The sequence below is a fragment of the Meles meles genome, chromosome 9, assembly GCF_922984935.1.
Source record: "Meles meles chromosome 9, mMelMel3.1 paternal haplotype, whole genome shotgun sequence".
NCBI lineage: Eukaryota > Metazoa > Chordata > Mammalia > Carnivora > Mustelidae > Meles > Meles meles.
Window position 1 is genome coordinate 57,794,514 of NC_060074.1, and position 22,406 is coordinate 57,816,919.

Below are 22,406 nucleotides of genomic sequence, written 5' to 3' on the forward strand. Positions count from 1 at the left end.
ATATTAATACCTGTCTTACTCTCTAAAATATAATTTTTCTGTCCAAATGTTGGCTCCTGTTCTGTGAACATGCTAAGTGAAATACCAGAGTCTGTCAAATGAAAAAGGAGCCCACTGGTAGGAAATGAAGGTCATCTTAATTATCTCAAAACCAATGAACCAATAAAGCATCAAATACAGTATCAAATATTGTAGAATAAACAGTGATGGCTTTCAGCATTTAGACCCTAGGCAAACATTTAGAGAGGTCATTGTCCCTCTTCAAATGTGACTTGAGAACAACCTTAGCGTTTAAATTGTAACTGAACATATCTGAGACAGCCTAAAAGATAATACAATGAAATGGGAAATAAGAGTAAGTGCTTAGAACTTTTCTGAGTTTGGTTGGCAGTTACTTTGTCAAGTTACTTAAGTAACATTTAATAAACTGCACTTGGTATAGTATCCTGATGGTAGGAAAGAGTAAGAATGCCTACCAAATCCTATTGACTTAAAACTTAAATGGTGAGTTTAGTAGCTATCTGATCAAAGAGATTAAGTCTATTCTAAATACAATAAATGATTCACATGGCTTGGGATTAAACCAATTTTGTATAATCTAATCAGTTGCTTTAGATAAATGAAAGACTACAGCATAGAGATAAATGTGATGTTAAGCCCATTGGGACTTTCCTCACACTATACATGTGAGGAAAAGAACAAGATTTTCCACTGAGTCAGTTTTCAATGGGGTTACACACACTGTAGAAATCCTTTAATGTTAATAGGATAATGGAGTTTAAAAGCCATCAGTCCCTAGAGTAATTTCCTGACACCTCAGATTGTCTCCTCACATCTTCACCATAGAGGTCAATGGCACCATCATCCACAAACATGGCGGTTGCTCAAGCCAAACACCTACCCCACATCTAATCTAGCAGCAATTCCTATCCTCCAAAGGATCTTTGAATTTCTCTGCTTGTCTCTAAATTCACTACCCCAATTCAACACTGGAGTAACCGCCAAACTGGTTTCTCAGCTTCCATTATTCCTCTCTCTTATCTCTATGTATCAGCCACAGTTACTTTTTAAAATGTAAATCAAACCATGCCCTTCATCTCCTTGAAGCCCTTTTGTCATTCTATACCAGACCTATAAGCCTCACATTTTTGGATTTCTCCTGCCCCCTCTCCTATGATCCCCTCATCAGTTCTACCTTCAAGCCACTCTGGTCTTCTTTTTGATTATTAAACAAGGAAAGCCCTTATCCTGCCTTTGGGCTTTTATACCATCTGCCATCTGCTGTCTAGAATGTTCTTCCCCTGCTCTCCAAGAGGGTTTTTTTCCCCTCCCAAGTCCCAGCTTAAACATCGCCTCTTAGAGAGCCTTTCCTGACTATCCTGTCTGAAGTAGCAGCCCCAACCCAAGTTTTTCACCATTATGTCATCTATTTCCTCAAAGCTATCATCACAAATATAATTACCATGTTTTTCCTGTGTGCACACATTTATTCCCTAGCATGGAAGCCCCAGGAAGAGCAGGGACTATGTCTGTCTTGGTCTCTGCCACAGCCCAAGCCCCTGATGAACATGGTCCTCATGCAAGTCCAGCAAAGTGAGCATTAAACAAACAAATCAACTTACAGATTGCTCTGCTGAGACACATTGCTGGCTTCTATTTGGAAAAATTTGGGGTTCAAGTGTGTGCCAATTAGTAAAGGTGACTGAGATGCCATTAGACCATTCAAAGGAAACTGGAATTTTATTGCTGCTCAAACCAATCCATGTTTCTGATGCATTTTCTGTAAGAGATAAATGTAAATTACAGGAATCCTATCATATGCAAAGGAGATAACACACCGAGCCTGTTACAAATGATTTCTTCTTTATTCGTTCATGCAGTAAAACCCGTTTAAGTCTTGGTATACAATAGCTACTTAGATCTTTTTCCCCTATACTACCCCATCTGCTCAACACAGACCTTGGAAGTGGGACAGAGTGTGATCTAAGCCAATGCAAGGACAAAGCTTAAAAGCAAGTCAGATTGCTGGGACTCTAATTAGTTTCTGCTACTATATGAAAAGTAGATTTGAACAGTACGGTTTTGCCTCTGCCTAGAGAAAGGAAAAATAGCAAGGTCAACTGCATTAGGAAAAGGGCACTTAAAAAACAAACAAACAAACAAAAAAACCAAAAAACCCAGCCCTTTACAATATATTTTTACAATATATTTTTTCTTGCCTTTTTTTTTTTTGCCATGAGAAAAAAGGAGCAGGAACTCTTAGAAGCATTAAAATGGGAGCAATGGGGTTGCTAGAAAGGTAAATAAAGTTTGACAGCCCAGGTAAGGTGAAAAGACCCTAGGAGGCTGAGAGAAATATTCAAGTGCCCCTATTGAGACAGAGGCAGCCACAGGATTCTTTTAATCTCAAATGCAGGAGGTGAGAAAAAGTGACAGAGAAGGATTTTTGTTTTCACTCTAAACTAAAACCTAACTTTCAAAAGGTCACCAGAGTAGACTCTGGAGATTTTTTTTCATTAAAAAAAAGAATTTACTCTAGCTCCAGTGATTTCAATGTTTTTTCAGCAGAATCCTCTGGCATATATATGACATAGTGGGGGAACTGCTCTGATGGGCAAAAGGCGGGTGGAGGCCTAGGAGCTCAGAATTCCTGAACTTGGCACAGAGTTTGAAAACCACCATACCGAATAAATTTTCACTGGTTAAAGTTATTAAAATCCAATGATTTATCTCAGAAATTCCGTTATTGCTTAGATCACATGACCACAGCACACTACTGTTATGTAGTGGCCATAAGGCTAAATTACAGGTTTAAGTTCTTTTATTAAAAGTTTCTGGAAATGGGGGCGCCTGGGTGGCTCAGTGAGTGGGTTAAAGCCTCTGCCTTTGGCTCAGGTCATGATCCCAGGATCTTGGTATCCAGCAAGGCATCGGGCTCTCTACTCAGCAGGGAGCCTGCTTCCCCCCCCCCTCTCTGCCTGCCTCTCTGCCTACTTGTGATCTCTGTATGTCAAATAAATAAATAAAATCTTAAAAAAAAAAAGTTTCTTTGCCCCTTAAAAAAAAACAACTTCTAATGTATCTGGTATATGTGAGGTGTTACAAAATTTCTGAGCATATATTTTGTAAAAATCCAATGAATTTGCACTCCTGGATATTAATTGGAAATTTGAGATATATATGCCATAAATAATCACTTTTAAATAGCTTGATTTCTTTTCAACTCCACTAATAAAGATAGTAACTACATTATATTTCATACCTCTTAAATCAGAGACATTTGGCACTTACCATCTCCGAGGAGGGTTACAAAAAACTCCACATCTGCTAATGAAGCAATGTTTGTCAATGTGCTGTTATCAGACTGGCAAGAATGCAAAGCTTCCTTCCAGGTCTTTTTTTCTTTCTGAAGTTTATAGCAGTTATGACTGTGGGGATTCCAGCCAGGCTCACAGTGTGTAGCATAATATTTCCAGGCACTTTTTTCTTCTTAAACCAACAAAACACAATGTCATTTTCCATAATTTTTAAAATGTTTACTTATTAGCCTTAATATAAATTGTCATCAACATATGATTACTTTAAAAATTTGAAAAACAGAGACATATGAAACAATAACATATAAGCTATCTAGATCTTCAAAGTTGAGGAGGATTCAATATATGATCTAGATCTAGATCTAGGATCTAATGGATCTCAGTGCTTCATTTTACAGATGAGCTAAGGCACAGAGGTAAGAAGATTTGGAAAAGATTACACAAGCCAAGTGAAGAGTTAAGGCTAGATGTAAAATTTAGCAGTTAAGAGTTCTGCATTGAAAAAAATCTCTTAACAATGGAAAAGGAGTATTATGAAAAACAGTTTAAATGGCATTCCCAAGATTTTATGTACAGTATGTGGGTGGGGGCAGATATTTATCCTCAGCTGAAAAAAAGCTTGAAAAGCTCTGGAGGTTACTTCCTCTGGAGCAGAGATGACAAATAGCTTTCACCTTTAGGTTAGTCTAAATGTCTATGTTTTCCCTCTGGGTTCATGTGGACACTGGGTTAGACTTATAGGAAAATAGTGCCATGATGCTTTGGCATGGGAAGGGGAGGCGGTGGTGTACATGTCAAATTTTGGCTCTCCCTTTCCAGGATCTTGTCCTCAACCTGGTGATTAGCATTTTTACTTTATTTTATTAACCACAACTGAGTGCCTCCCTCAAGCACTAATTTAGTTAGACATAACTCCAGGGCTATTTGGGAAATGAGACATTGTTTTAAAATTGCTCTGGGATGCTGACAGCAATTAGAATCACAGTCCAAGAATGTTAGAACATTTAGGTGTCATCTACTCCAGTAGGTTTTAACCCTAAGTAATATAGTCATGGAGTCCCTTTTAAAAATGGAACTTTTAAACTTCACTCTATGGGTAAGATAAAAAGTAAAAGAGGAGCTTCTCTGATTAAAGCAGGGGTGGAGACAAGCAAAGAACCTAGGGATCCTGTAAACATAGTTCATCAAAAGAACCTGGAAAACAAAATAATACAAACTAACAGCTTCATTACCCTCATTTGTGGTCTTTGGATCTCAGTGAGTAGATCCAGAGGAAATAAAACAGAAAAAAAAAAAAAAAAAAAAAAAAAAGGATGGCAGGAAGGCATAAGAAAGAAACAGGGAAGAAGGAAGAAACGGACAAGAGAAGAAGGAAGGTATGGAAAGGAAGAGCTATAGCAATTTCAGCATGTTTTTAACATACTGAAAAAAACCACATAAAAAAATGACACAATGTTTCTTCTTTCCCCTACACTCCCTTATTCTACCATACCCTTGGGCTTAGCCACTTAAAGGAAAATGAAAGTTAAAGTCTGATTGTAAGGAATAATATTTAAAAAGAATAATTCAGGGACACCTGGGTGGCTCAGTTGGTTAAGCCACTGTCTTTGGCTCAGGTCATGATCCCAGCGTCCTGGGATCGAGTCCCACATCGGGTTCCTTGCTCAGCGGGAGCCTGCTTCTCCGTCTGCCTCTGCCTACCACTCTGTCTGCCTGTGCTCACTCTGACAAATAAATAAATAAAATCTTAAAAAAAAAAGAATAATTCAGTTCATTATTTGAAATCTGGAGTTGTTTCTAATTATCCTGGTAATGATTCTTTTAAATATGGTTATATTTTTATTTCTACATTCTGAGTGAAGACATTAATTCCCACAGAAACTGAAAAAGAGCCAATAGACCTTAAAAACAAATAATTGGGCTTCAGGTATTAGATTGTAATTAGGTGGTATTTAAGTCTTTGTTGCATATAAATGTTTGTATGTCAGTTCAAGGAGATGGGTAATAAGAGATTCAGAATGTACTAAGGGATCAATGAAGTAAAGAATTTTATAAAACCATGTTCTAATTTATATTTAATTCCTAAGGTAACCATAAATAAGACTCAAAGCTAGAGTAGATAAGGAAGCATATCTTGTTTATCTAAGAATGGGAAGAATGGAAACTAAGAATGGAAAGTTTTTTAAAAAAAGAAGCAGACAGGGGCGCCTGGGTGGCTCAGTGGATTAAGCCGCTGCCTTCGGCTCAGGTCATGATCTCAGGGTCCTGGGATCGAGCCCCACATCGAGCCCCACATCGGGCTCTCTGCTCCACAGGGAGCCTGCTTCCTCCTCTCTCTCTGCCTGCCTCTCTGCCTACTTGTGATCTCTCTCTCTGTCAAATAAATAAATAAAATCTTTAAAAAAAAAAAAAAAAGAAGCAGACAATGTTTTCAATGTCTAGGTTATTTTGTTTTGGTTTTTAGTAAAAAATTTAGGAAAACTAAAAAATGTATTTTTAAAATTCGTGGTACCTTTGGAATAATAGATATTATCTACTTACATATATTTGTTTGTATAAATATAAAAACTAGTCCTAAATTATGAATTATTAGCAAAAATGTAAGGGAATTTTAATATATTCGGAGGACAGATAAGCAGCTCATAAAAACATCTTAAAGTAAAAACACTTACCAATCCCTTCTTGATCAGTGTGGTTTAGATATTTTTTACATATATAAGGCAAGGTGGATTCACAATCCCGACTCCTCCAGGCATTTGGCATAAATGAATTGAATGCTCCACACTGATGTTCAACAAATGGCTCAAAATTTATTTCTGAAAATACAGTGCACGTTTAATGTCAGAGGCAAAATCAGTTAGTTTAATACATATCGATGTCATCTTATTTATTCAAATATGATATATTGATATATTTAAATGTAGTTTTTAACATCAAGGAGATAGCCTTTCTCTTTGGCATGTATGGCAAATCCTGTAAGATGTTATATTTTATCTATGATTTTGCAGTTGAAGTCCATACATGACAACGAAATGATTTTCCAAAGATAGCAATAACTGAGTTTATTGTTTTAAAGAAATATTTGGCAATTTGTTGCTATTTGTAAAACAGCTGACAGGGGTCTTGGCTCTAACCCAATCGTCCTGCAACCTTGGCTAAATAGCTTACCTTCTTTTTTTTTTTTAAATATTTTATTGATTTGACAGACAGAAATCACAAGCAGGCAGAGAGGCAGGCAGAGAGAGAGGAGGAGGCAGGCTTCCCGCCGAGCAGAGAGCCCGATGCGGGGCTCGATCCCAGGACCCTGAGATCATGACCTGAGCCGAAGGCAGAGGCTTTAACCCACTGAGCCACCCAGGCGCCCCTAAATAGCTTACCTTCTTGACCTCCATTTTCTTGTCTGGAAAAGTTTGCCTTACTGGGAGTTCAGGCAAGCTTAAAAATGTTTATAAACCACTTTTGAAATAACATGACTTATAGATACATGGGAAATAGCTGCTGTGTAAGGGTGTGGGATGTTGTCACCTGTCGAAGGCACAAGAAACAAAGCAGGTACCTGGGTTCCAGTTCAGGTAGTTGAGCGGTGTTCTATCAGACCACTGCCAGCCAGCGTTTTCATCCAGCTGATTCAGACCTATCCACATTTCCACGGCTTCACTACCCAAGTGCTCTGAAATGAAGAGAAATACCAAGTTTCAACACACGCAAACAACCTCCTCCCCGCCATGTTACACTTCTTTCTCATTTTACTATTCCTGAAGGACGCAGTCATAAGTGAACTCCAGTCCATAACAAAGGGTTTCAAGTGCTCCTAAACCCCACTCTGATGCTTCAGAGTAACAAAGTCAGCCTCTGCTATCTTGAGAAACACAGCAGTTTCCTAAAGGCTCCCCAACAGCAATTCTTTGGCTGTGAAGGCCTTAATTGAAGCATCTGAAAGTGTTGCCTCTCAATGATCCTCAATCGCCCAAGACTACATGGTTGTGAATTTGAGACCATCTGGTTTGTGTGAGCTCCTGCACTTAAGAGTTTTAGATGGGGGAGGAGGACATGTCCAGGAAAGCCACTCCAGTCTTAACTTGAAGGCCCAGGACTCCAGCTTGCTGAGGTCACCATAGGCTCCAAGCAAGGGTGGAACAGGAAGAAGTAATGTTAAATCTGAGTAATGGGTGTGTGTGTGTGCACATAAAATTTTCTGCGCTTTTCAATATTTTTGAAGTATTTCACAGTTAAAAAATTGAACAATGTAAAGAAGCTTTTCTTTAGGGACCTGGCAAGGAAGAGAAAAGCAAGTAAGTATTGCTGGTGAATGGAGGCAAGTCCTCAAACTTAAGAAGGTATGCTAAAGCAAGCAGAGAGGGGGCTGTCCAGTATGAGAGCCAGACAGAGTTGTCTGACCAAGAGGAGGAGCACAATTCAAGGAACCAGAGTACCCAGAGGAATCGATAGCAGGCTGGAGCCATGCTGTGTTGCATCTTCAGTCTGTTGGGAGAAGGCTTTCTGGCAGGTTGCCTCTGTGGCCCTGGGTCCAAAGCACTGGATACAGCTCCTCACATTTTAATTTAACCCCATTTTTGTTATAGATGCTATATATAAACACATGTATTGGCATGCTTATACTGAAAAACATTGGTCATCAAAATTATAGAATTGGGGAAAGTTTTTCTTTAGTTTTTCTTTTGTTACGTGAATTCTAAAAAATGATTCTAGCATAAAAGAAATAAAAATAAACAAATAAAAATCAGCCCAAAATGTAGAAAGCCAATCAGAGAGATGTATGTAATGTAAATTCAGAGATAGCTATTTTTCTGATTGGATAAAAAATATTTTACAGTTGTCTATGATGCTTTTTAAATATTTAAAATATTAGAGAGTTTTATTAACATGAGGGTAAAATGCAACCTACTAAATTAAAATGTTAATAGTGTTTCTGGATTTGGGGATTATGGCTCCCCAAAGAGAGAATGGATTCACCAAAACTGAGCATATACAATGCCAAAAAGAAAGCCACAATAATTCCAAAAGAATCTACATGGGGGAGAAGTAGGAGGAGGCGCCCTTTCAACCTGTACCCTAAAGTGAGCTGATTACCTACCAAAGAACCCCGATCACCCATGAAACCAGCCTGAGAGCAGAATTATACACGTCTGGATCTCTACAGGAGCAGAAGATGCCAGTGGGCAAGTAAAGCAGAGTTGGACCTCGTCGGACTGTTATTGGAAGATAAATAAAAGGGGGAGGGAGCCACCAGAGGTGACCGATTGGAAAGTAATACCCCAATACGAGAGTGCCCTGCGTCTGGGGACCAGCATTAACTTGGAGTCTGGTTTAAAGCACTCAAAAAAGAGCAAAGGATTGCGGGGGGGGGGGGGGGGAATTGTGGGAATCAGGGCGGTTAGGGACAGGGGCTTAAGTCCCGGGGCCCAGGACAGCCTCCCCTGGCGCTGAGCCAGAGAGTGCGGGGGAGAAACCAGGTCTTGGTCCCTGAGCTGCCAGCGCGCCCAAGAACACGTGGGGTCCAGCTCTTGTGAGGGGCTGGGAGTCTCGCCAGACAGCAGAACGCCGGGCCCTGCCAGCAGAGCCTGAGAAGTGTGTGCTCCATACCCTCCCCTGAGAGAGGTGTGGGCAGGCACCAGCCCCCTGCTCACTCTTAGACCGGTGCTGCTGCGTGCGATTAGAGTCTGAGAAGCACGCCCCCCAAACCCACCCCTGGGAGAGTGCACACAGGCACCAGCCGGAGCTCTTGGACGCAGAAAGACCAAGAATTCCCAGCCCAGACTAGTGGGAAAATCTCAGTGTGCGATCGCTGCTTGGAACCTTTATGGCGGTCTGGAGCTGCCCAGACAGCAGCCGCTGCTTTGGCTTTGGATACAAGTAGGAGATCCGCGTCCCCAGGGACCTTGACTCAGAACCTGCTCTGAGGCTTCTCTCTGAGATGGGGGTCGGGGTGCAGTTTGCTTTCCTCTAAACCTCCAAAAACCATCAAAAGCTGTCAAGGCGAGAGAAAAAAAAACAAACAAAAATGAGCAAACATAAAAACCTCCAGAGAGCAAGCCTGAAAAACCGGTTTCCTCAGAGCCCACCCCCTTGAGGGGGGCAGGAGGACTTAACTCAGGGAACTTCACTGACCAAAAACCCACGTGGCAGGCCCCTCCCCCAGAAAACCAACCCGGAAAGAAAAAAAAAAAAAAAAGACAACAAGAGAACAACCACCACTACTTCATAGATACAACTTTTATTTTTAACTCATTACCACTATTCTGGTTCATTTTTTTTTTATATAGATAATTTTTTAACCTATTTATCATCACGGTGAGATGTCTAGTACATCAAATTCCATAATAACCTTCTAACCTGAACTTTTTGATACATGCACCTGTGTTTTTCTTTTGCTTTTCTATTTTTTTAATTTTTTTTGATTTTAGTTTAGTTTAGTCTAGTTTATTCTTTTTTTATTTTTATTTTCTAATATTCATATAGACTTAAAGTTCAAGGTAATCCCCTTTCCCCAATCAATGCTACCCCTATAGGTAAACCACTTTTTAATCCCCCTTTATCTTAGGAGAGTTGAGTCCTTTAACAAATATATCAAGATACATCCAGGAAGAATCAAAATAACCTTCCTCACCCACACTGAGAACTTATAACCACTCTCCCATCTTTTTCTTCGGCCAATGTTTCTGTATTTGTGTTTGTCCTGATAGTATATAAATCTTATACTTGGGGTTCTTTTTGACGAGGTTCTTCCCTTTTTTTTGTTTTTATATATATACATATATATTTTTTTCCTCTTGTCATATACTTTTATCAGTCTTTTTGTTTGTCTGTTTTTGTCTGTATACCTCATAAATCTTACCTTGGGGCCCGTTTGGGCTGAGCCTTCTCTTTTATCTTCCCTTTTTTTTTCCTGTCTCTCCCCCCCCTCCCCTTTTTTCTCTTCTTTTCTTTTCTTTTTTCTCTCGTTTGGGTGGGGAATCCTGATTGCTCAGAAGCATTCCAGGGTGCACCTTGACAGCACCACAGTTGATACATCCAGCTACAACTGATCAGTCATCTCTCACCAAAATGACTAGGAGGAGGAATGCCCAACAGAAGAAAAATACAGAGGATGGGCCTTCTACAACAGAGCTAATGGCTATCGACATAGACAATATGTCGGAAAGGGAATTCTGGCTAACAATTATCCAGGCAATGGCTAGGTTGGAGAAAGCCATGGATGACCAAACGGAATTGATCAGGGCAGAACTGAAAGCCACCAGGGATGATGTTCACAATGTTAGGGCAGAACTGAAAGCCACCAGGGATGATGTTCAAAATGCTCTCAATGAGTTCCAATCTAATCTAAATTCTCTAAAAGCTAGGGTAACTGAGACAGAAGATAGAATCAGTGATCTGGAGGACAAACAGATAGAAAGGATCAGGAGGAAGCCTGGAACAAACAGCTCAGAAGCCACAAAAACAGAATCAGGGAAATAAATGATGCCATGAAACATTCCAACGTTAGAATTATTGGAATCCCTGAAGGGGAGGAGAAAGAAAGAAGTCTAGAAGATATAGTGGAACAAGTTGTCTATGAAAAATTTCCCAGTCTCACGAATGGAAACAGCATTCATGTACTAGAGGCAGAACAGCTTCCCCCCAAGATTTTAGAATCTCAAAAGTACTCGCGACACCTGATAGTTAGAATGAAGAATTATAATTCTAGGCAGACCCTCTTGAAAGCAGCTAGGACAAAGAAGCTCCTTACATACAGAGGAAAGCCCATTAGAATAATGTCAGACCTGTCCACAGAGACCTGGCAAGCCAGGAAGGGCTGGCAAAATATATTCAGGGCACTAAATGAGAAGAACATGCAGCCAAGAATACTTTATCCAGCAAGACTGACATTCAAAATGGATGGAGAGACAAAGAGTTTCCAAGACCGGCAAGGCTTAAAAGACTATGCAACCACCAAGCCGACACTGCAGGAAATATTAAGGGGGGTTCTATAAAAAAGAAAAAATCCCAAGAATATCATTGAACAGAAATATAGAGACAATCTACAGAAAGAAAGACTTCAAAGGTAACATGATGTCAATAAAAACGTATCTATCAATAATCACTCTCACTGTGAATGGCCTAAATGCGTCCATAAAACGACACAGGGTTGCAGATTGGATAAAACGACATCCATATATTGGATATATGGATAAAAACCCATCCATATATTGTCTACAGGAGACTCATTTTTTTAAAAAAGATTTTATTTATTTATTTATTTAACAGACAGAGATTACAAGTAGGCAGAGAGGCAGGCAGAGAGAGAGGAGGAAAGCAGGCTCTCCGCCGAGCAGAGAGCCCAATGCGGGGCCAGATCCCGGGTCTCCGGGATCATGACCTGAGCTGAAGGCTGAGACTCCAATCCACTGAGCCACCCAGGCGCCCCCAGGAGACTCATTTTTGAACCTAAAGATACACCCAGACTGAATGTGAAGGGATAGAGAAACATCTTTCATGCCAGTGGGCCTCAAAAGAAGGCCCAGGTAGTGATTCTCATATCAGATAAATTAGATTTTAAACTAAAGACTGTAGTCAGAGATACAGAAGGACACTACATGATTCTTAAAGGGACTATCCACCAAGACGATCTAACAACTATAAATATCTTTGCCCCCAACATGGGAGCAGCCAATTACATAAGAAGACTATTATCAAGATAAAGAGTCATATTGATATGAATACACTAATAGTAGGAGATCTTAACACGTCTCTCTCAGTAATAGACAGATCATCCAAGCAGAAAATCAATAAAGAAACAAGAGCATTGAATGACACATTGGACCAGATGGACCTCATAGATATATACAGAACATTCCACCCTAAAACAACAGAATACTCATTCTTCTCAAGTGCACTTGGAACCTTCTCCAGAATAGACCACATACTGGGTCACAAATCAGGACTCAACCAATACCAAAAGACTGATATTATTCCCTGCATATTCTCAGATCACAATGCTTTGAAACTGGAGCTCAATCACAAGGAAAAGTTTGGAAGGAACTCAAACACCTGGAAGCTAAAGACCACCTTGCTTAAGAATTCTTGGGTCAACCAGGAGATCAAAGAAGAACTTAAACAATTCATGGAAACCAATGAGAATGAAGACACTTCGGTCCAAAACCTATGGGATACAGCAAAGGCGGTTCTAAGGGGGAAATACATAGCCATCCAAGCCTCCCTCAAAAAAATTGGAAAATCCAGAATACACCAGCTTCTCTACACCTTAAAGAACTGGAGAATCAACAACAAATCAAACCAACGCCACAATAAGAAGGGAAATAATCAAGATTAGAGCAGAGATCCATGGGGTAGAAACCAGAGATACAGTAGAACGTATCCATGAAACTAGAAGCTGGTTTTTTGAAAGAATCAATAAGACTGATAAACCATTGGCCACACTAATACAAAAGAAAAGAGAGAAAGCCCAAATTAATAAAATTGTGAATGAAAAGGGAGAGATCACAACTAACACCAAGGAAGTAGAAACAATCATCAGAAATTATTACCAACAGTTATATGCCAATAAGCTAAGCAACCTAGATGAAATGGATGCATTCCTGGAAAACTATAAACTCCCAAAACTGAACCAGGAAGAAAGTGACAACCTGAATAGACTGATATCCAGCAACGAGATTGAAGCAGTGATCAAAAACCTTCCAAAAAACAAGAGCCCAGGACCTGACGGATTCCCTGGAGAATTCTACCAATCTTTCAAAGAAGAAATAACACCAATTCTCCTGAAGCTGTTTCCAAAAATTGAAGCAGAAGGAAAACTTCCAGACTCTTTTTATGAAGCCAGCATTACCCTGATCCCCAAACCAGGCAAAGACCCTACCAAAAAGGAGAATTTCAGACCAATATTACTGATGAATATGGATACTAAGATTCTCAACAAGATCCTAGCAAACAGGATCCAACAGCACATTAAAAAGATTATCCACCACGACCAGGTGGGATTCATCCCTGGGTTACAAGGAAGGTTCAACATTCACAAATCAATCAATGTGATAGAACAAATCAATAAGAGAAGAGAGAAGAACCACATGGTCCTCTCAATTGATGCAGAAAAAGCATTTGACAAAATCCAGCGTCCATTCCTGATTAAAACGCTTCAAAGTATAGAGATGGAACATTCCTGAACTTCATAAAATCTATCTATGAAAGACCCACAGAAAATATCATCCTCAATGGGAAAAAGCTTGCAGCCTTCCCGTTGAGATCAGGAACATGACAAGGATGCCCACTCTCACCACTCTTGTTCAACATAGTATTAGAAGTCCTAGCAACAGCAATCAGACAATAAAGAGAAATAAAAGGTATCCAAATTGGCAAGGAAGAAGTCAAACACTCTCTCTTCACCAATGACATGATTCTTTATATGGAAAACCCAAAAGACTTCACCCCCAAACTACTAGAACTCATACAGCAATTCAGTAACGTGGCAGGATACAAAGTCAATGTATAGAAATCAGTGGCTTTTTTATGCACTAACAATGAAAATACAGAAAGGGAAATTAGAGAATCGATTCCCTTTACTATAGCACCAAGAACCATAAGATACCTGGGAATAAACCTAACCAAAGAGGTAAAGGATCTGTACTTGAGGAACTACAGAACACTCATGAAAGAAACTGAAGAAGACACGAAAAGATGGAAGACCATTACATGCTCTTGGATTGGAAGAATAAACATTGTTAAAATGGGGGCGCCTGGGTGGCTCAGTGGTTTAAGCCTCTGCCTTCGGCTCAGGTCATGATCTCGGGGTCCTGGGATCGAGCCTCGCATCGGGCTCCCTGCTCAGTGGGGAGACTGTTTCTCCATCTCTCTCTGCCTGCCTCTCTGCCTACTTGTGACCTCTCTCTCTGTCAAATAAATAAATAAAATATTTAAAATATATATATATAAAAAAACAAAAAACAAAAAACATTGCTAAAATGTCTATACTGCCTAGAGCAATCACTTTTAATGCCATTCCAATCAAAATTCCACCAGTATTTTTCAAAGAGCTGGAGCAAATAATCCTAAAATTTGTATGGAATCAAAAGAGACCCCGAATTGCTAAGGAAATGTTGAAAAACAAAAGCAAAACTGCTGGCATCATGTTACTTGATTTCAAGATTTACTACAAAGCTGTGATCACCAAGACAGCATGGTACTGGCATAAAAACAGACACATAGACCAGTGGAACAGAGTAGAGAGCCCAGATATGGACCCTCAACTCTATGGTCAAATAATCTTCGACAAAACAGGAAAAAATATACAATGGAAAAAAGACAGTCTCTTCAATAAATGGTGCTGGGAAAACTGGACAGCTATATGTAGAAGAACGAAACTCGACCATACTCTTACACCATACACAAAGATAAACTTGAAATGGATAAAAGACCTCAATGTGAGACAGGAATCCATCAGAATCCTAGAGGAGAACATAGGCAGTAACCTCTTCGATATCGGCCACAGCAACTTCTTTCAAGATATGTCTCCAAAGGCAAAGGAAACAAAAACGAAAATGAACTTTTGGGACTTCATCAAAATCAAAAGCTTCTGCACAGCAAAGAAAACAGTCAACAAAACAAAAAGGCAACCCACGGAATGGGAGAAGATATTTGCAAATGACAGTACAGACAAAAGGTTGATATCCAGGATCTATAAAGAACTCCTCAAATTCAACACATGCAAAACAGATAATCATATCAAAAAATGGGCAGAAGGTAGGAACAGACACTTTTCCAATGAAGACATACAAATGGCTATCAGACACATGAAAAAATGTTCATCATCACTAGCCATCAGGGAGATTCAAATTAAAACCACATCGAGATACCACCTTACACTGGTTAGAATGGCCAAAATTAGCAAGACAGGAAACAACATGTGTTGGAGAGGATGTGGAGAAAGGGGACCCCTCTTACACTGTTGGTGGGAATGCAAGTTGGTGCAGCCACTTTGGAGAACAGTGTGGAGATTCCTCAAGAAATTAAAAATAGATCTTCCCTATGACTCTGCAACTGCATTACTGGGTGTTTACCCCAAAGATACAGATGTAGTGAAAAGAAGGGTCATCTGTACCCCAATGTTTATAGCAGCAATGGCCACGGTTGCCAAACTGTGGAAAGAACCAAGATGCCCTTCAACGGACGAATGGATAAGGAAGATGTGGTCCATATACTTGATGGAGTATTATGCTTCCATCAGAAAGGATGAATACCCAACTTTTGTAGCAACATGGACAGGACTGGAAGAGATTATGCTGAGTGAAATAAGTCAAGCAGAGAGAGTCAAGTATCATATGGTTTCACTTATTTGTGGAGCATAACAAATAACATGGAGGACATTGGGAGACGGAGAGGAGAAGGAAATTGAGGGAAATTGGAAGGGGAGGTGAAACATGAGAGACTATGGACTCTGAAAAAGAACCTGAGGGTTTTGAAGGGGCGGGGCTGGGAGGTTGGGGGAACCAGGTGGTGGGTAATAGGGAGGGCACATATTGCATGGAGCACTGGGTGTCATGCAAAAACAATAAATACAGTTACGCTGAAAAAATAAATAAATATAATATAAAAAAAAGGAATCTACATGGTGTATATTATGGTTTACAATTATATTTCAATTATTTTGCTTTTAAAAAATTAAAGCGCTGCCTTTAAACCACCCCCTCCCCAAATTATTATAGAACAAATTTTGGAAAACAGTGTCAGAAAAGTAGTTAAAGGGACTAGTTTCATGACTCTTTCAAACGTTGCCATTTAATCTTTTAATCTATAAAAGGGAGAATTTTTCTCTTCCTTTCATGGTTCATTTGCTTCAGAACCCAATGTATTTTGAGCCGGATGCAGGGGCCCTGCCTGAGACTCAGGCCCTGATAGTTGACTTATGAATAGGGTCCAAAACTATCCCAGTTTGCCAGGAAAACTTACAGTTTGGCTGGTAGTTTCAGAATAATTACAACTCACAGCCTCTTTTGGCTCTCAAAACACTCTCAGTTTGCATCATAATTTATATGATCACCCAGATTATAAAGATCATTGTATTCACATAACAAGCCTAAGCATCCTCTGTGATTGAGATTGAGCCTTTCGGTTCAATGGTGGAAAACTGAAAGAACCCACTCCACTTAGGAAAGAGAAAAAGGGGCTTTATAATTTTGAGACCCCAGAAATCCCTGAACAGAAACAGCGTATCATTCACAGGTCCCACCCTTCCAAAAACTCCTGCGGCATTTACACAAGAGTCTCTTTCTGATGTCGATTTGATTAGTCCTTTCAGTAACACTATCTTATTAAATCATACAATGGGTATCATGATGACAAGAAGTGGCAGGGAAGATGGAGTGACAAGATAGAGAAATGTTCATATTTTGTATCAGTGCCAAGCGATATTTTCAAATAACCTAATGAAATTCTTAAATAGCAATTATTCTTACCTTAGAGTTATTTTGAATACCCTCTGTGCAGTTGTTTTAACAATACACCTATCACTTAACAATACATATAAAAAATCACTGGGTAATTTATAAATTGTGTTTAAGGTTACAAAACCAGCTTTTTATTTTTTAATTTAATTTTATTTTTTCAGTGTTCCAAGATTCATTGTTTATGTACCATACCCAGCACTCCATGCAATATGCAAAAACAGCTATTTAGCTTTACAACTAAATTGGCTCACAATTTTGTAGTAATAAACCCAAATCTAAATTCTTTTGGATATTTCTTGGCATTTGTGACAGCTTAGATAATTCCTTATATCATAGTTAATTAATGTTCACCAGCGATTAGCAAGAAACTAGACTGATCATCATTAAAAAATACCTTGGTCAGAACAGGGTTCCATCTTTATGAATAGACTTCTGTTTCCCTAAGCAATACCTGAAATCTAATTATAGAATTGTATTTAAATCAAAGTCTCTGACATATCTTATTTCTTTCATCGTTATTCAAGTTTGATGAGTAAGTCCAAACCTTCTTATTAGAAATCCTGACAGTCAAGATAGATAACAATGATAATTCATACATGCTGTGAAAAATTTTCTGTAAAAACTATTACAGGCTAATGATATTGGAAATTGGTGTTTTCCTGAAGTATGACTCACTCAAATCAGTTTTGACCATAATTTCCTACTTTTGCATTTCTGTGGGGAAAGGGGCAAACTTGTGCTGTTCAAGCATTTGTTATATTCCTTCTGCAAAGTATTAATGACTTCCAAAACTTTAAAACGTGCTTCCTCTTTCACCCAGTGAATCTACTTCTACAAACTTATAGAGAAATAATTGGGGATCTAGGCTCAAAGTAAGTGCAGGGATGATTTATGATAGCAACAAATAAATAAAAATAAAATAAATAATTTTATCTATCACTATCTAATAGTAGGAAGCTAGATACATATATTATTCCTAACCTATAATACTATGTAACCACTAAAGATTATGATGCTTATCTCTATTTATAGACATAGACAGGTGCTTATTATATGCTGGTACATGAAATAAGCATATTATCAAACTGTGTGTGTAGTTGTTAAATGGTTAACACAAAATGAGTGTTTGTTATGCGTGCCAGGCACTTATCTAAGACTTTGCCTTCATCATAACATGTAATCCACACTGCCAACAAGTAGCACTGTTATGGGGGGGGGATTTGATGCACAGACAGGTTAGGTCACTCTCCTGGGAAGTGGTAGAGGAAGGAGTCCAACCCAACCAGATGGTTCTGTGGTCCCTGCTCCAATCATTCATGCATTTATTCAAAACTATTTTTCATACATACTATATATGTATGCTTGCCTTTATATATTTTTTCAGAAAAACATGGTTCTGTTTGGATTGTGGAATTATGGAATATTTTTCTTTCTATATACTTGAAATTTTAAAATTATTCTAGAATAAATATGTACTACACGTGCAATAAAATTTGAAAAAAAGTCAGAAATTTTTGATAAGAGTTAATCATTTTTGTTATACTTTCAAATGTTTCTAAAAATTTTTGGAAAGCTGTATGTACATACCTACAAACACATTTCATCTATAAAGGAGAAGTAAAAGGGGAGTTTAGATGATGGGTAAAACCCAAGACCCAACCCCTTGGCACAACTCTTTTGACATATTATTGTCATATCCTGTTAGTTAACATGTGTGTGCTTTTGCTTTTCCAACCAAATTTTAAATTCTTCGTTATCCATGAGAAGGCCTATGTATCTGTGCATATTCACTGACAGGTGAGATTTTGTTTCATTAATAAATGACTTAATTATTTATTAATGGACGCTGAATAGCTAAGATCTCCAGCAGAGCAGAAATTTGTATTTAAGTTTGGACGTCTCCCAGATCCACCTGCTAGAGCTGCAAATTGCTCTGGGTTCCTTGCTGGGGCCTCAGCTTCTCTCGTCCCAGGGAGAGAAAATAAGGAAGATATGTCTGGGTGCCAGTGGAATGGCCCAGGGGACAGGTCACAATTCTGGGTCTGAGTTGGCACCATACTAATAAAAGAAAACATTATCTAAGGGATTTTTTTTTTCAGGATGTATTTTTGCGTACCTGGACATAACTATTAACAGCCATTTTAATTGCATTAATATCAGGGTACATCATCCACCTACTTACTCTTTATGAAATTTTCTTCGTTCTCATCTGCAATACTTAGTAAAGCTCCTCCTTGCATCTGGCATGAAGAATGTGCCTCACTCCAGGAAAGAGAGGAGAGCAGGTTGAATTGGTAGCAAATGTGTGAATTGTGCTCCTTCTCCCAGACGGCATCACAACCCACCTCTGTGGATGCTGAAAACAAAGTCCATTAAAACATTAACTATAATCTTACTTTATCTATACAACAATGCATTTCTAAGATGAATTTGAATGGAATGATTCCAACTTCAACCTCTAAAACTTCAGTGCCTTATTGATTCTTGATTAGGTCTTTACGACGAAATATGCATTGTTATTCCACTGGTACTTTATGGTTCAACTCTTTCAAGATTTAAAGGAAATTCAAGAAGTTATCAAAAAAAGAAGGTCCCATCCTTTCTGGGAAATAAGAAAAGGCATTTTTAAAAGAAGGAAACAGAAAAGAAGTATTTGTGAAAATAGCATCTGTGTTCTCTAAAAAGCAGTCATTTAGAACTTTATACTGAAAGCTGTGTGAATTTAAATGTTTATTTGAGACACATGCAAATGTTGTTTCAAAAAGCTCCCCCCCCCCAAATATCAAAATGCTAGGTGGAATAAAAAGGATATAGGTGAAATATGAGTTTATAATGAACACTAGTGTTTAAATAAACATTGAGAACAGAAACACTGATACTCAGTTAAAGTTCTTTCAACCAAAAGAAAGAGAAGCAAAATGTACTTATAAAACATTGCATAGTATGCTTAAAAGTAAATTGAATGAAGTGGGAAACGTGGATCTGAAATTTGAAGTTTACGAAAATAACAGAAATAAAGACCTAGTTTGGGTGATTTTGGTAAAATGTTATTATTGTTATTTTTTAATGTTGATATTAGTTTATCTGATACAACATCTATACTTCGACTTTGCCAATTGTCCCAATAACGTCCTTTAAAGAAATTTTTTAGTTGAGGATCCAATCCAGGAAAATGCATTTCATTTACTTGCATGTCTTCTTCTTTTTCTTCTTTTTTAAAAATTATTAACATATAATGTATTATTTGCTTCAGGGGTACAGGTCTGTGAATCATCAGTCTTACACAATTCACAGCACTCACCATAGTATACACCCTCCCAAGTGACCATAACCCAGCCACCTATCCCTCCCCCTACCCCCAGCAACCCTCAGTTTGTTTCCTGAGATTAAGAGTCTCTCATGGTTTGTCTTCCTCCCTGATCCCATCTTGTTTCATTTTTTCCCCTCCCTACCCCTTTGGTCCCCTGCCCTGCCTCTCAAATTCCTCATATCAGAGAGATCACATGATAATTGTCTTTCTCTGATGGACCTATTTTGCTTAGCATAAAATATTTTGGTAAAATTTTAAATCAAATCCCAAGGTGAAATAAACAACCTAAGTAATTACCTGAAATCAAACTCAGCCAAAGAATTGCAGAATGTAGAAAATGTGAAACATGCTACATCCTGAGTGTAACTGATGGACAGGCAATTTGCTAAAATCTAGAATGGTATTTCCCAAAGTGTAATCTACAGAGTAAGACAACTTCATGAACTCTTCAAGAGGAGCTGAGACATAATGCATAAATAACATTCTCTTGTAAATTCAAAATGTACAATAGCGTAGTAAAGTCTCTGAGAAGGTCTGTAGTAAAGAAACAGCTCAGTTTTTATTTGGTTATACTTCAAACTTATATGACAATGAAATCTTTTTTGTTTTTTTTCCCCCTTAATACTTAGATGTTTCCCTTGGAAATGTAGAAAGTCTGTTTTCATGTCTGATCACAACCTGCTTTCCCCAGAACTAAGTTAGTTAACCAGAAGTTATTAAACCACATATAAATCTAAAGTTGTCTATATAGTTTTCTGACTGATACATGTATTTATAAAAGGATCCAAGATTGAAGGAGGGCAGAAGACAAAGCTATCACCAAGTAAAACTGAAGGAAAGGAAAATAAAGGGGGAAGGAATATTTCAATAATCATCTTGCCTTGGTGTCTGAAATTTCCCACTGAGAATGAGTCCTTAGAGATTGTCTTTCAGTTAAAATCCTTGGCCATCCCTGAGACGGACATCACAGTGAGTGTTGACAGACATCAGCTCAGCCCTGTTCATCTGGCGAGACAGCTGAGGCCATAAGAAAGGGGCAGGGGAGTGTTTACAATTTCAGTGTGCCTAAAAATTATTTAGTCATCTTGTAAAGAAAATGCAGATTTCTTGTTCTTAGTCCCGGAGATTCTGAGTTAGTAGGTCTGGGGTAGGACTCAGGAATCTGCATTATAAACATATTCTTGATTCTAATGTGGTTTTCTTTACTTGTGATTCTGTAGCTTTCTTTTCTTGTGATGCTTTTGTTTGGTTTCAGTATGAAGGTAATATTGGCCTCTTAGAATGAATTGGAAAATGTTCCCTCCTCTTCTATTTTTTTTTAAAAGATTTTATTTATTTATTTGACAGCGGGAGAGAGATCACAAGTAGGCAGAGAGGCAGGCAGAGAGACAGGGGGAAGCAGGCTCCCCGCTGAGCAGAGAGCCCGATGCGGGCCTCGATCCCAGGACCCTGAGACCATGACCCGGACTGAAGGCAGAGGCTTAACCCACTGAGTCACCCAGGTGCCCTTTTTTTTTTTTTAATTTACTCTTTAACCCACTCAATCTGGCAACTAGAGTATACTTTGTAAGGCCATCAATGATCTCCATGTTGCCAAGTCCAACAAACCCTTAAGTTTCAGATCTTGTCAAATCAAGCCCTTCAGCAGCATTTGGCAAGTTGAGCTCCCTGGGTTGGCTGATGTACTCTTTTCTTGCCTTTACATGCCTGGCTACCCTTCTACCAATTTGGCTGCCTATTCTCAGCCTCCTTTGCTGGTTCATTTGTCTCTGCTCAAACTAAATATTAATGTTTTAAGACTTGGTTCTGAGTCCCCTTTCTTTCTATTCTACACAAACTCTAGACTATCTAACTCATTCCTCTAAGTCCCTTTACTACAACTCTCAGGTATATAGAGACCTCTATGTCTAAACTGCGTAGTCTACATCTCACATGATTGACTGATATATAACATGTCCCAGTCTGAATGTTTGATTTTTATTTCCAAATCTGTATCTCCATTAACTTCGCTATGCATATCACAAAACTGGGGTCTTAATTAACGCTTAATTTTCTTGCTTATTCTTCAAGTATGTCTTTATCAGTGAGAAATCCAACTCCTGGTTAAAAATCTGCATGTGATTTTTCAGGCCTCACCACAGCCAATTACAAAGGCTTTATCTGGTAGACCTCATGGGGGAAGTTTCTCTTCCCATATCAGACTTGGTTCACAGACAGTGCACTAAAGTCTCTGGAGGGAGTTTCAGTCAAAGATTCAGGGCCCCTGGCCCATCATGCTCTTCACATTCCTAGCTCTGGCTCCTTCATCTCTAAGCCTCTTTTTCT

General features: G+C 38.8%; 1 protein-coding gene across 4 annotated transcripts in view; it reads right to left on the bottom strand.

The window, feature by feature from the left end:
- Positions 1 to 22,406, bottom strand: part of PLA2R1 (phospholipase A2 receptor 1) — a 127,004-nt gene that overhangs the window by 75,038 nt on the left and 29,560 nt on the right. For all 4 annotated transcript variants that reach the window (XM_046019572.1, XM_046019571.1, XM_046019573.1 and 1 more), the window contains 5 exons: positions 18,954 to 19,127; positions 6,874 to 6,987; positions 5,990 to 6,133; positions 3,292 to 3,486; positions 1,623 to 1,780 (listed from right to left, as the gene is read on the bottom strand). In XM_046019572.1, coding sequence (XP_045875528.1) covers positions 1,623 to 1,780; positions 3,292 to 3,486; positions 5,990 to 6,133; positions 6,874 to 6,987; positions 18,954 to 19,127 — 785 coding nt within the window. The remainder of the gene's footprint in view (positions 1 to 1,622; positions 1,781 to 3,291; positions 3,487 to 5,989; positions 6,134 to 6,873; positions 6,988 to 18,953; positions 19,128 to 22,406) is intronic.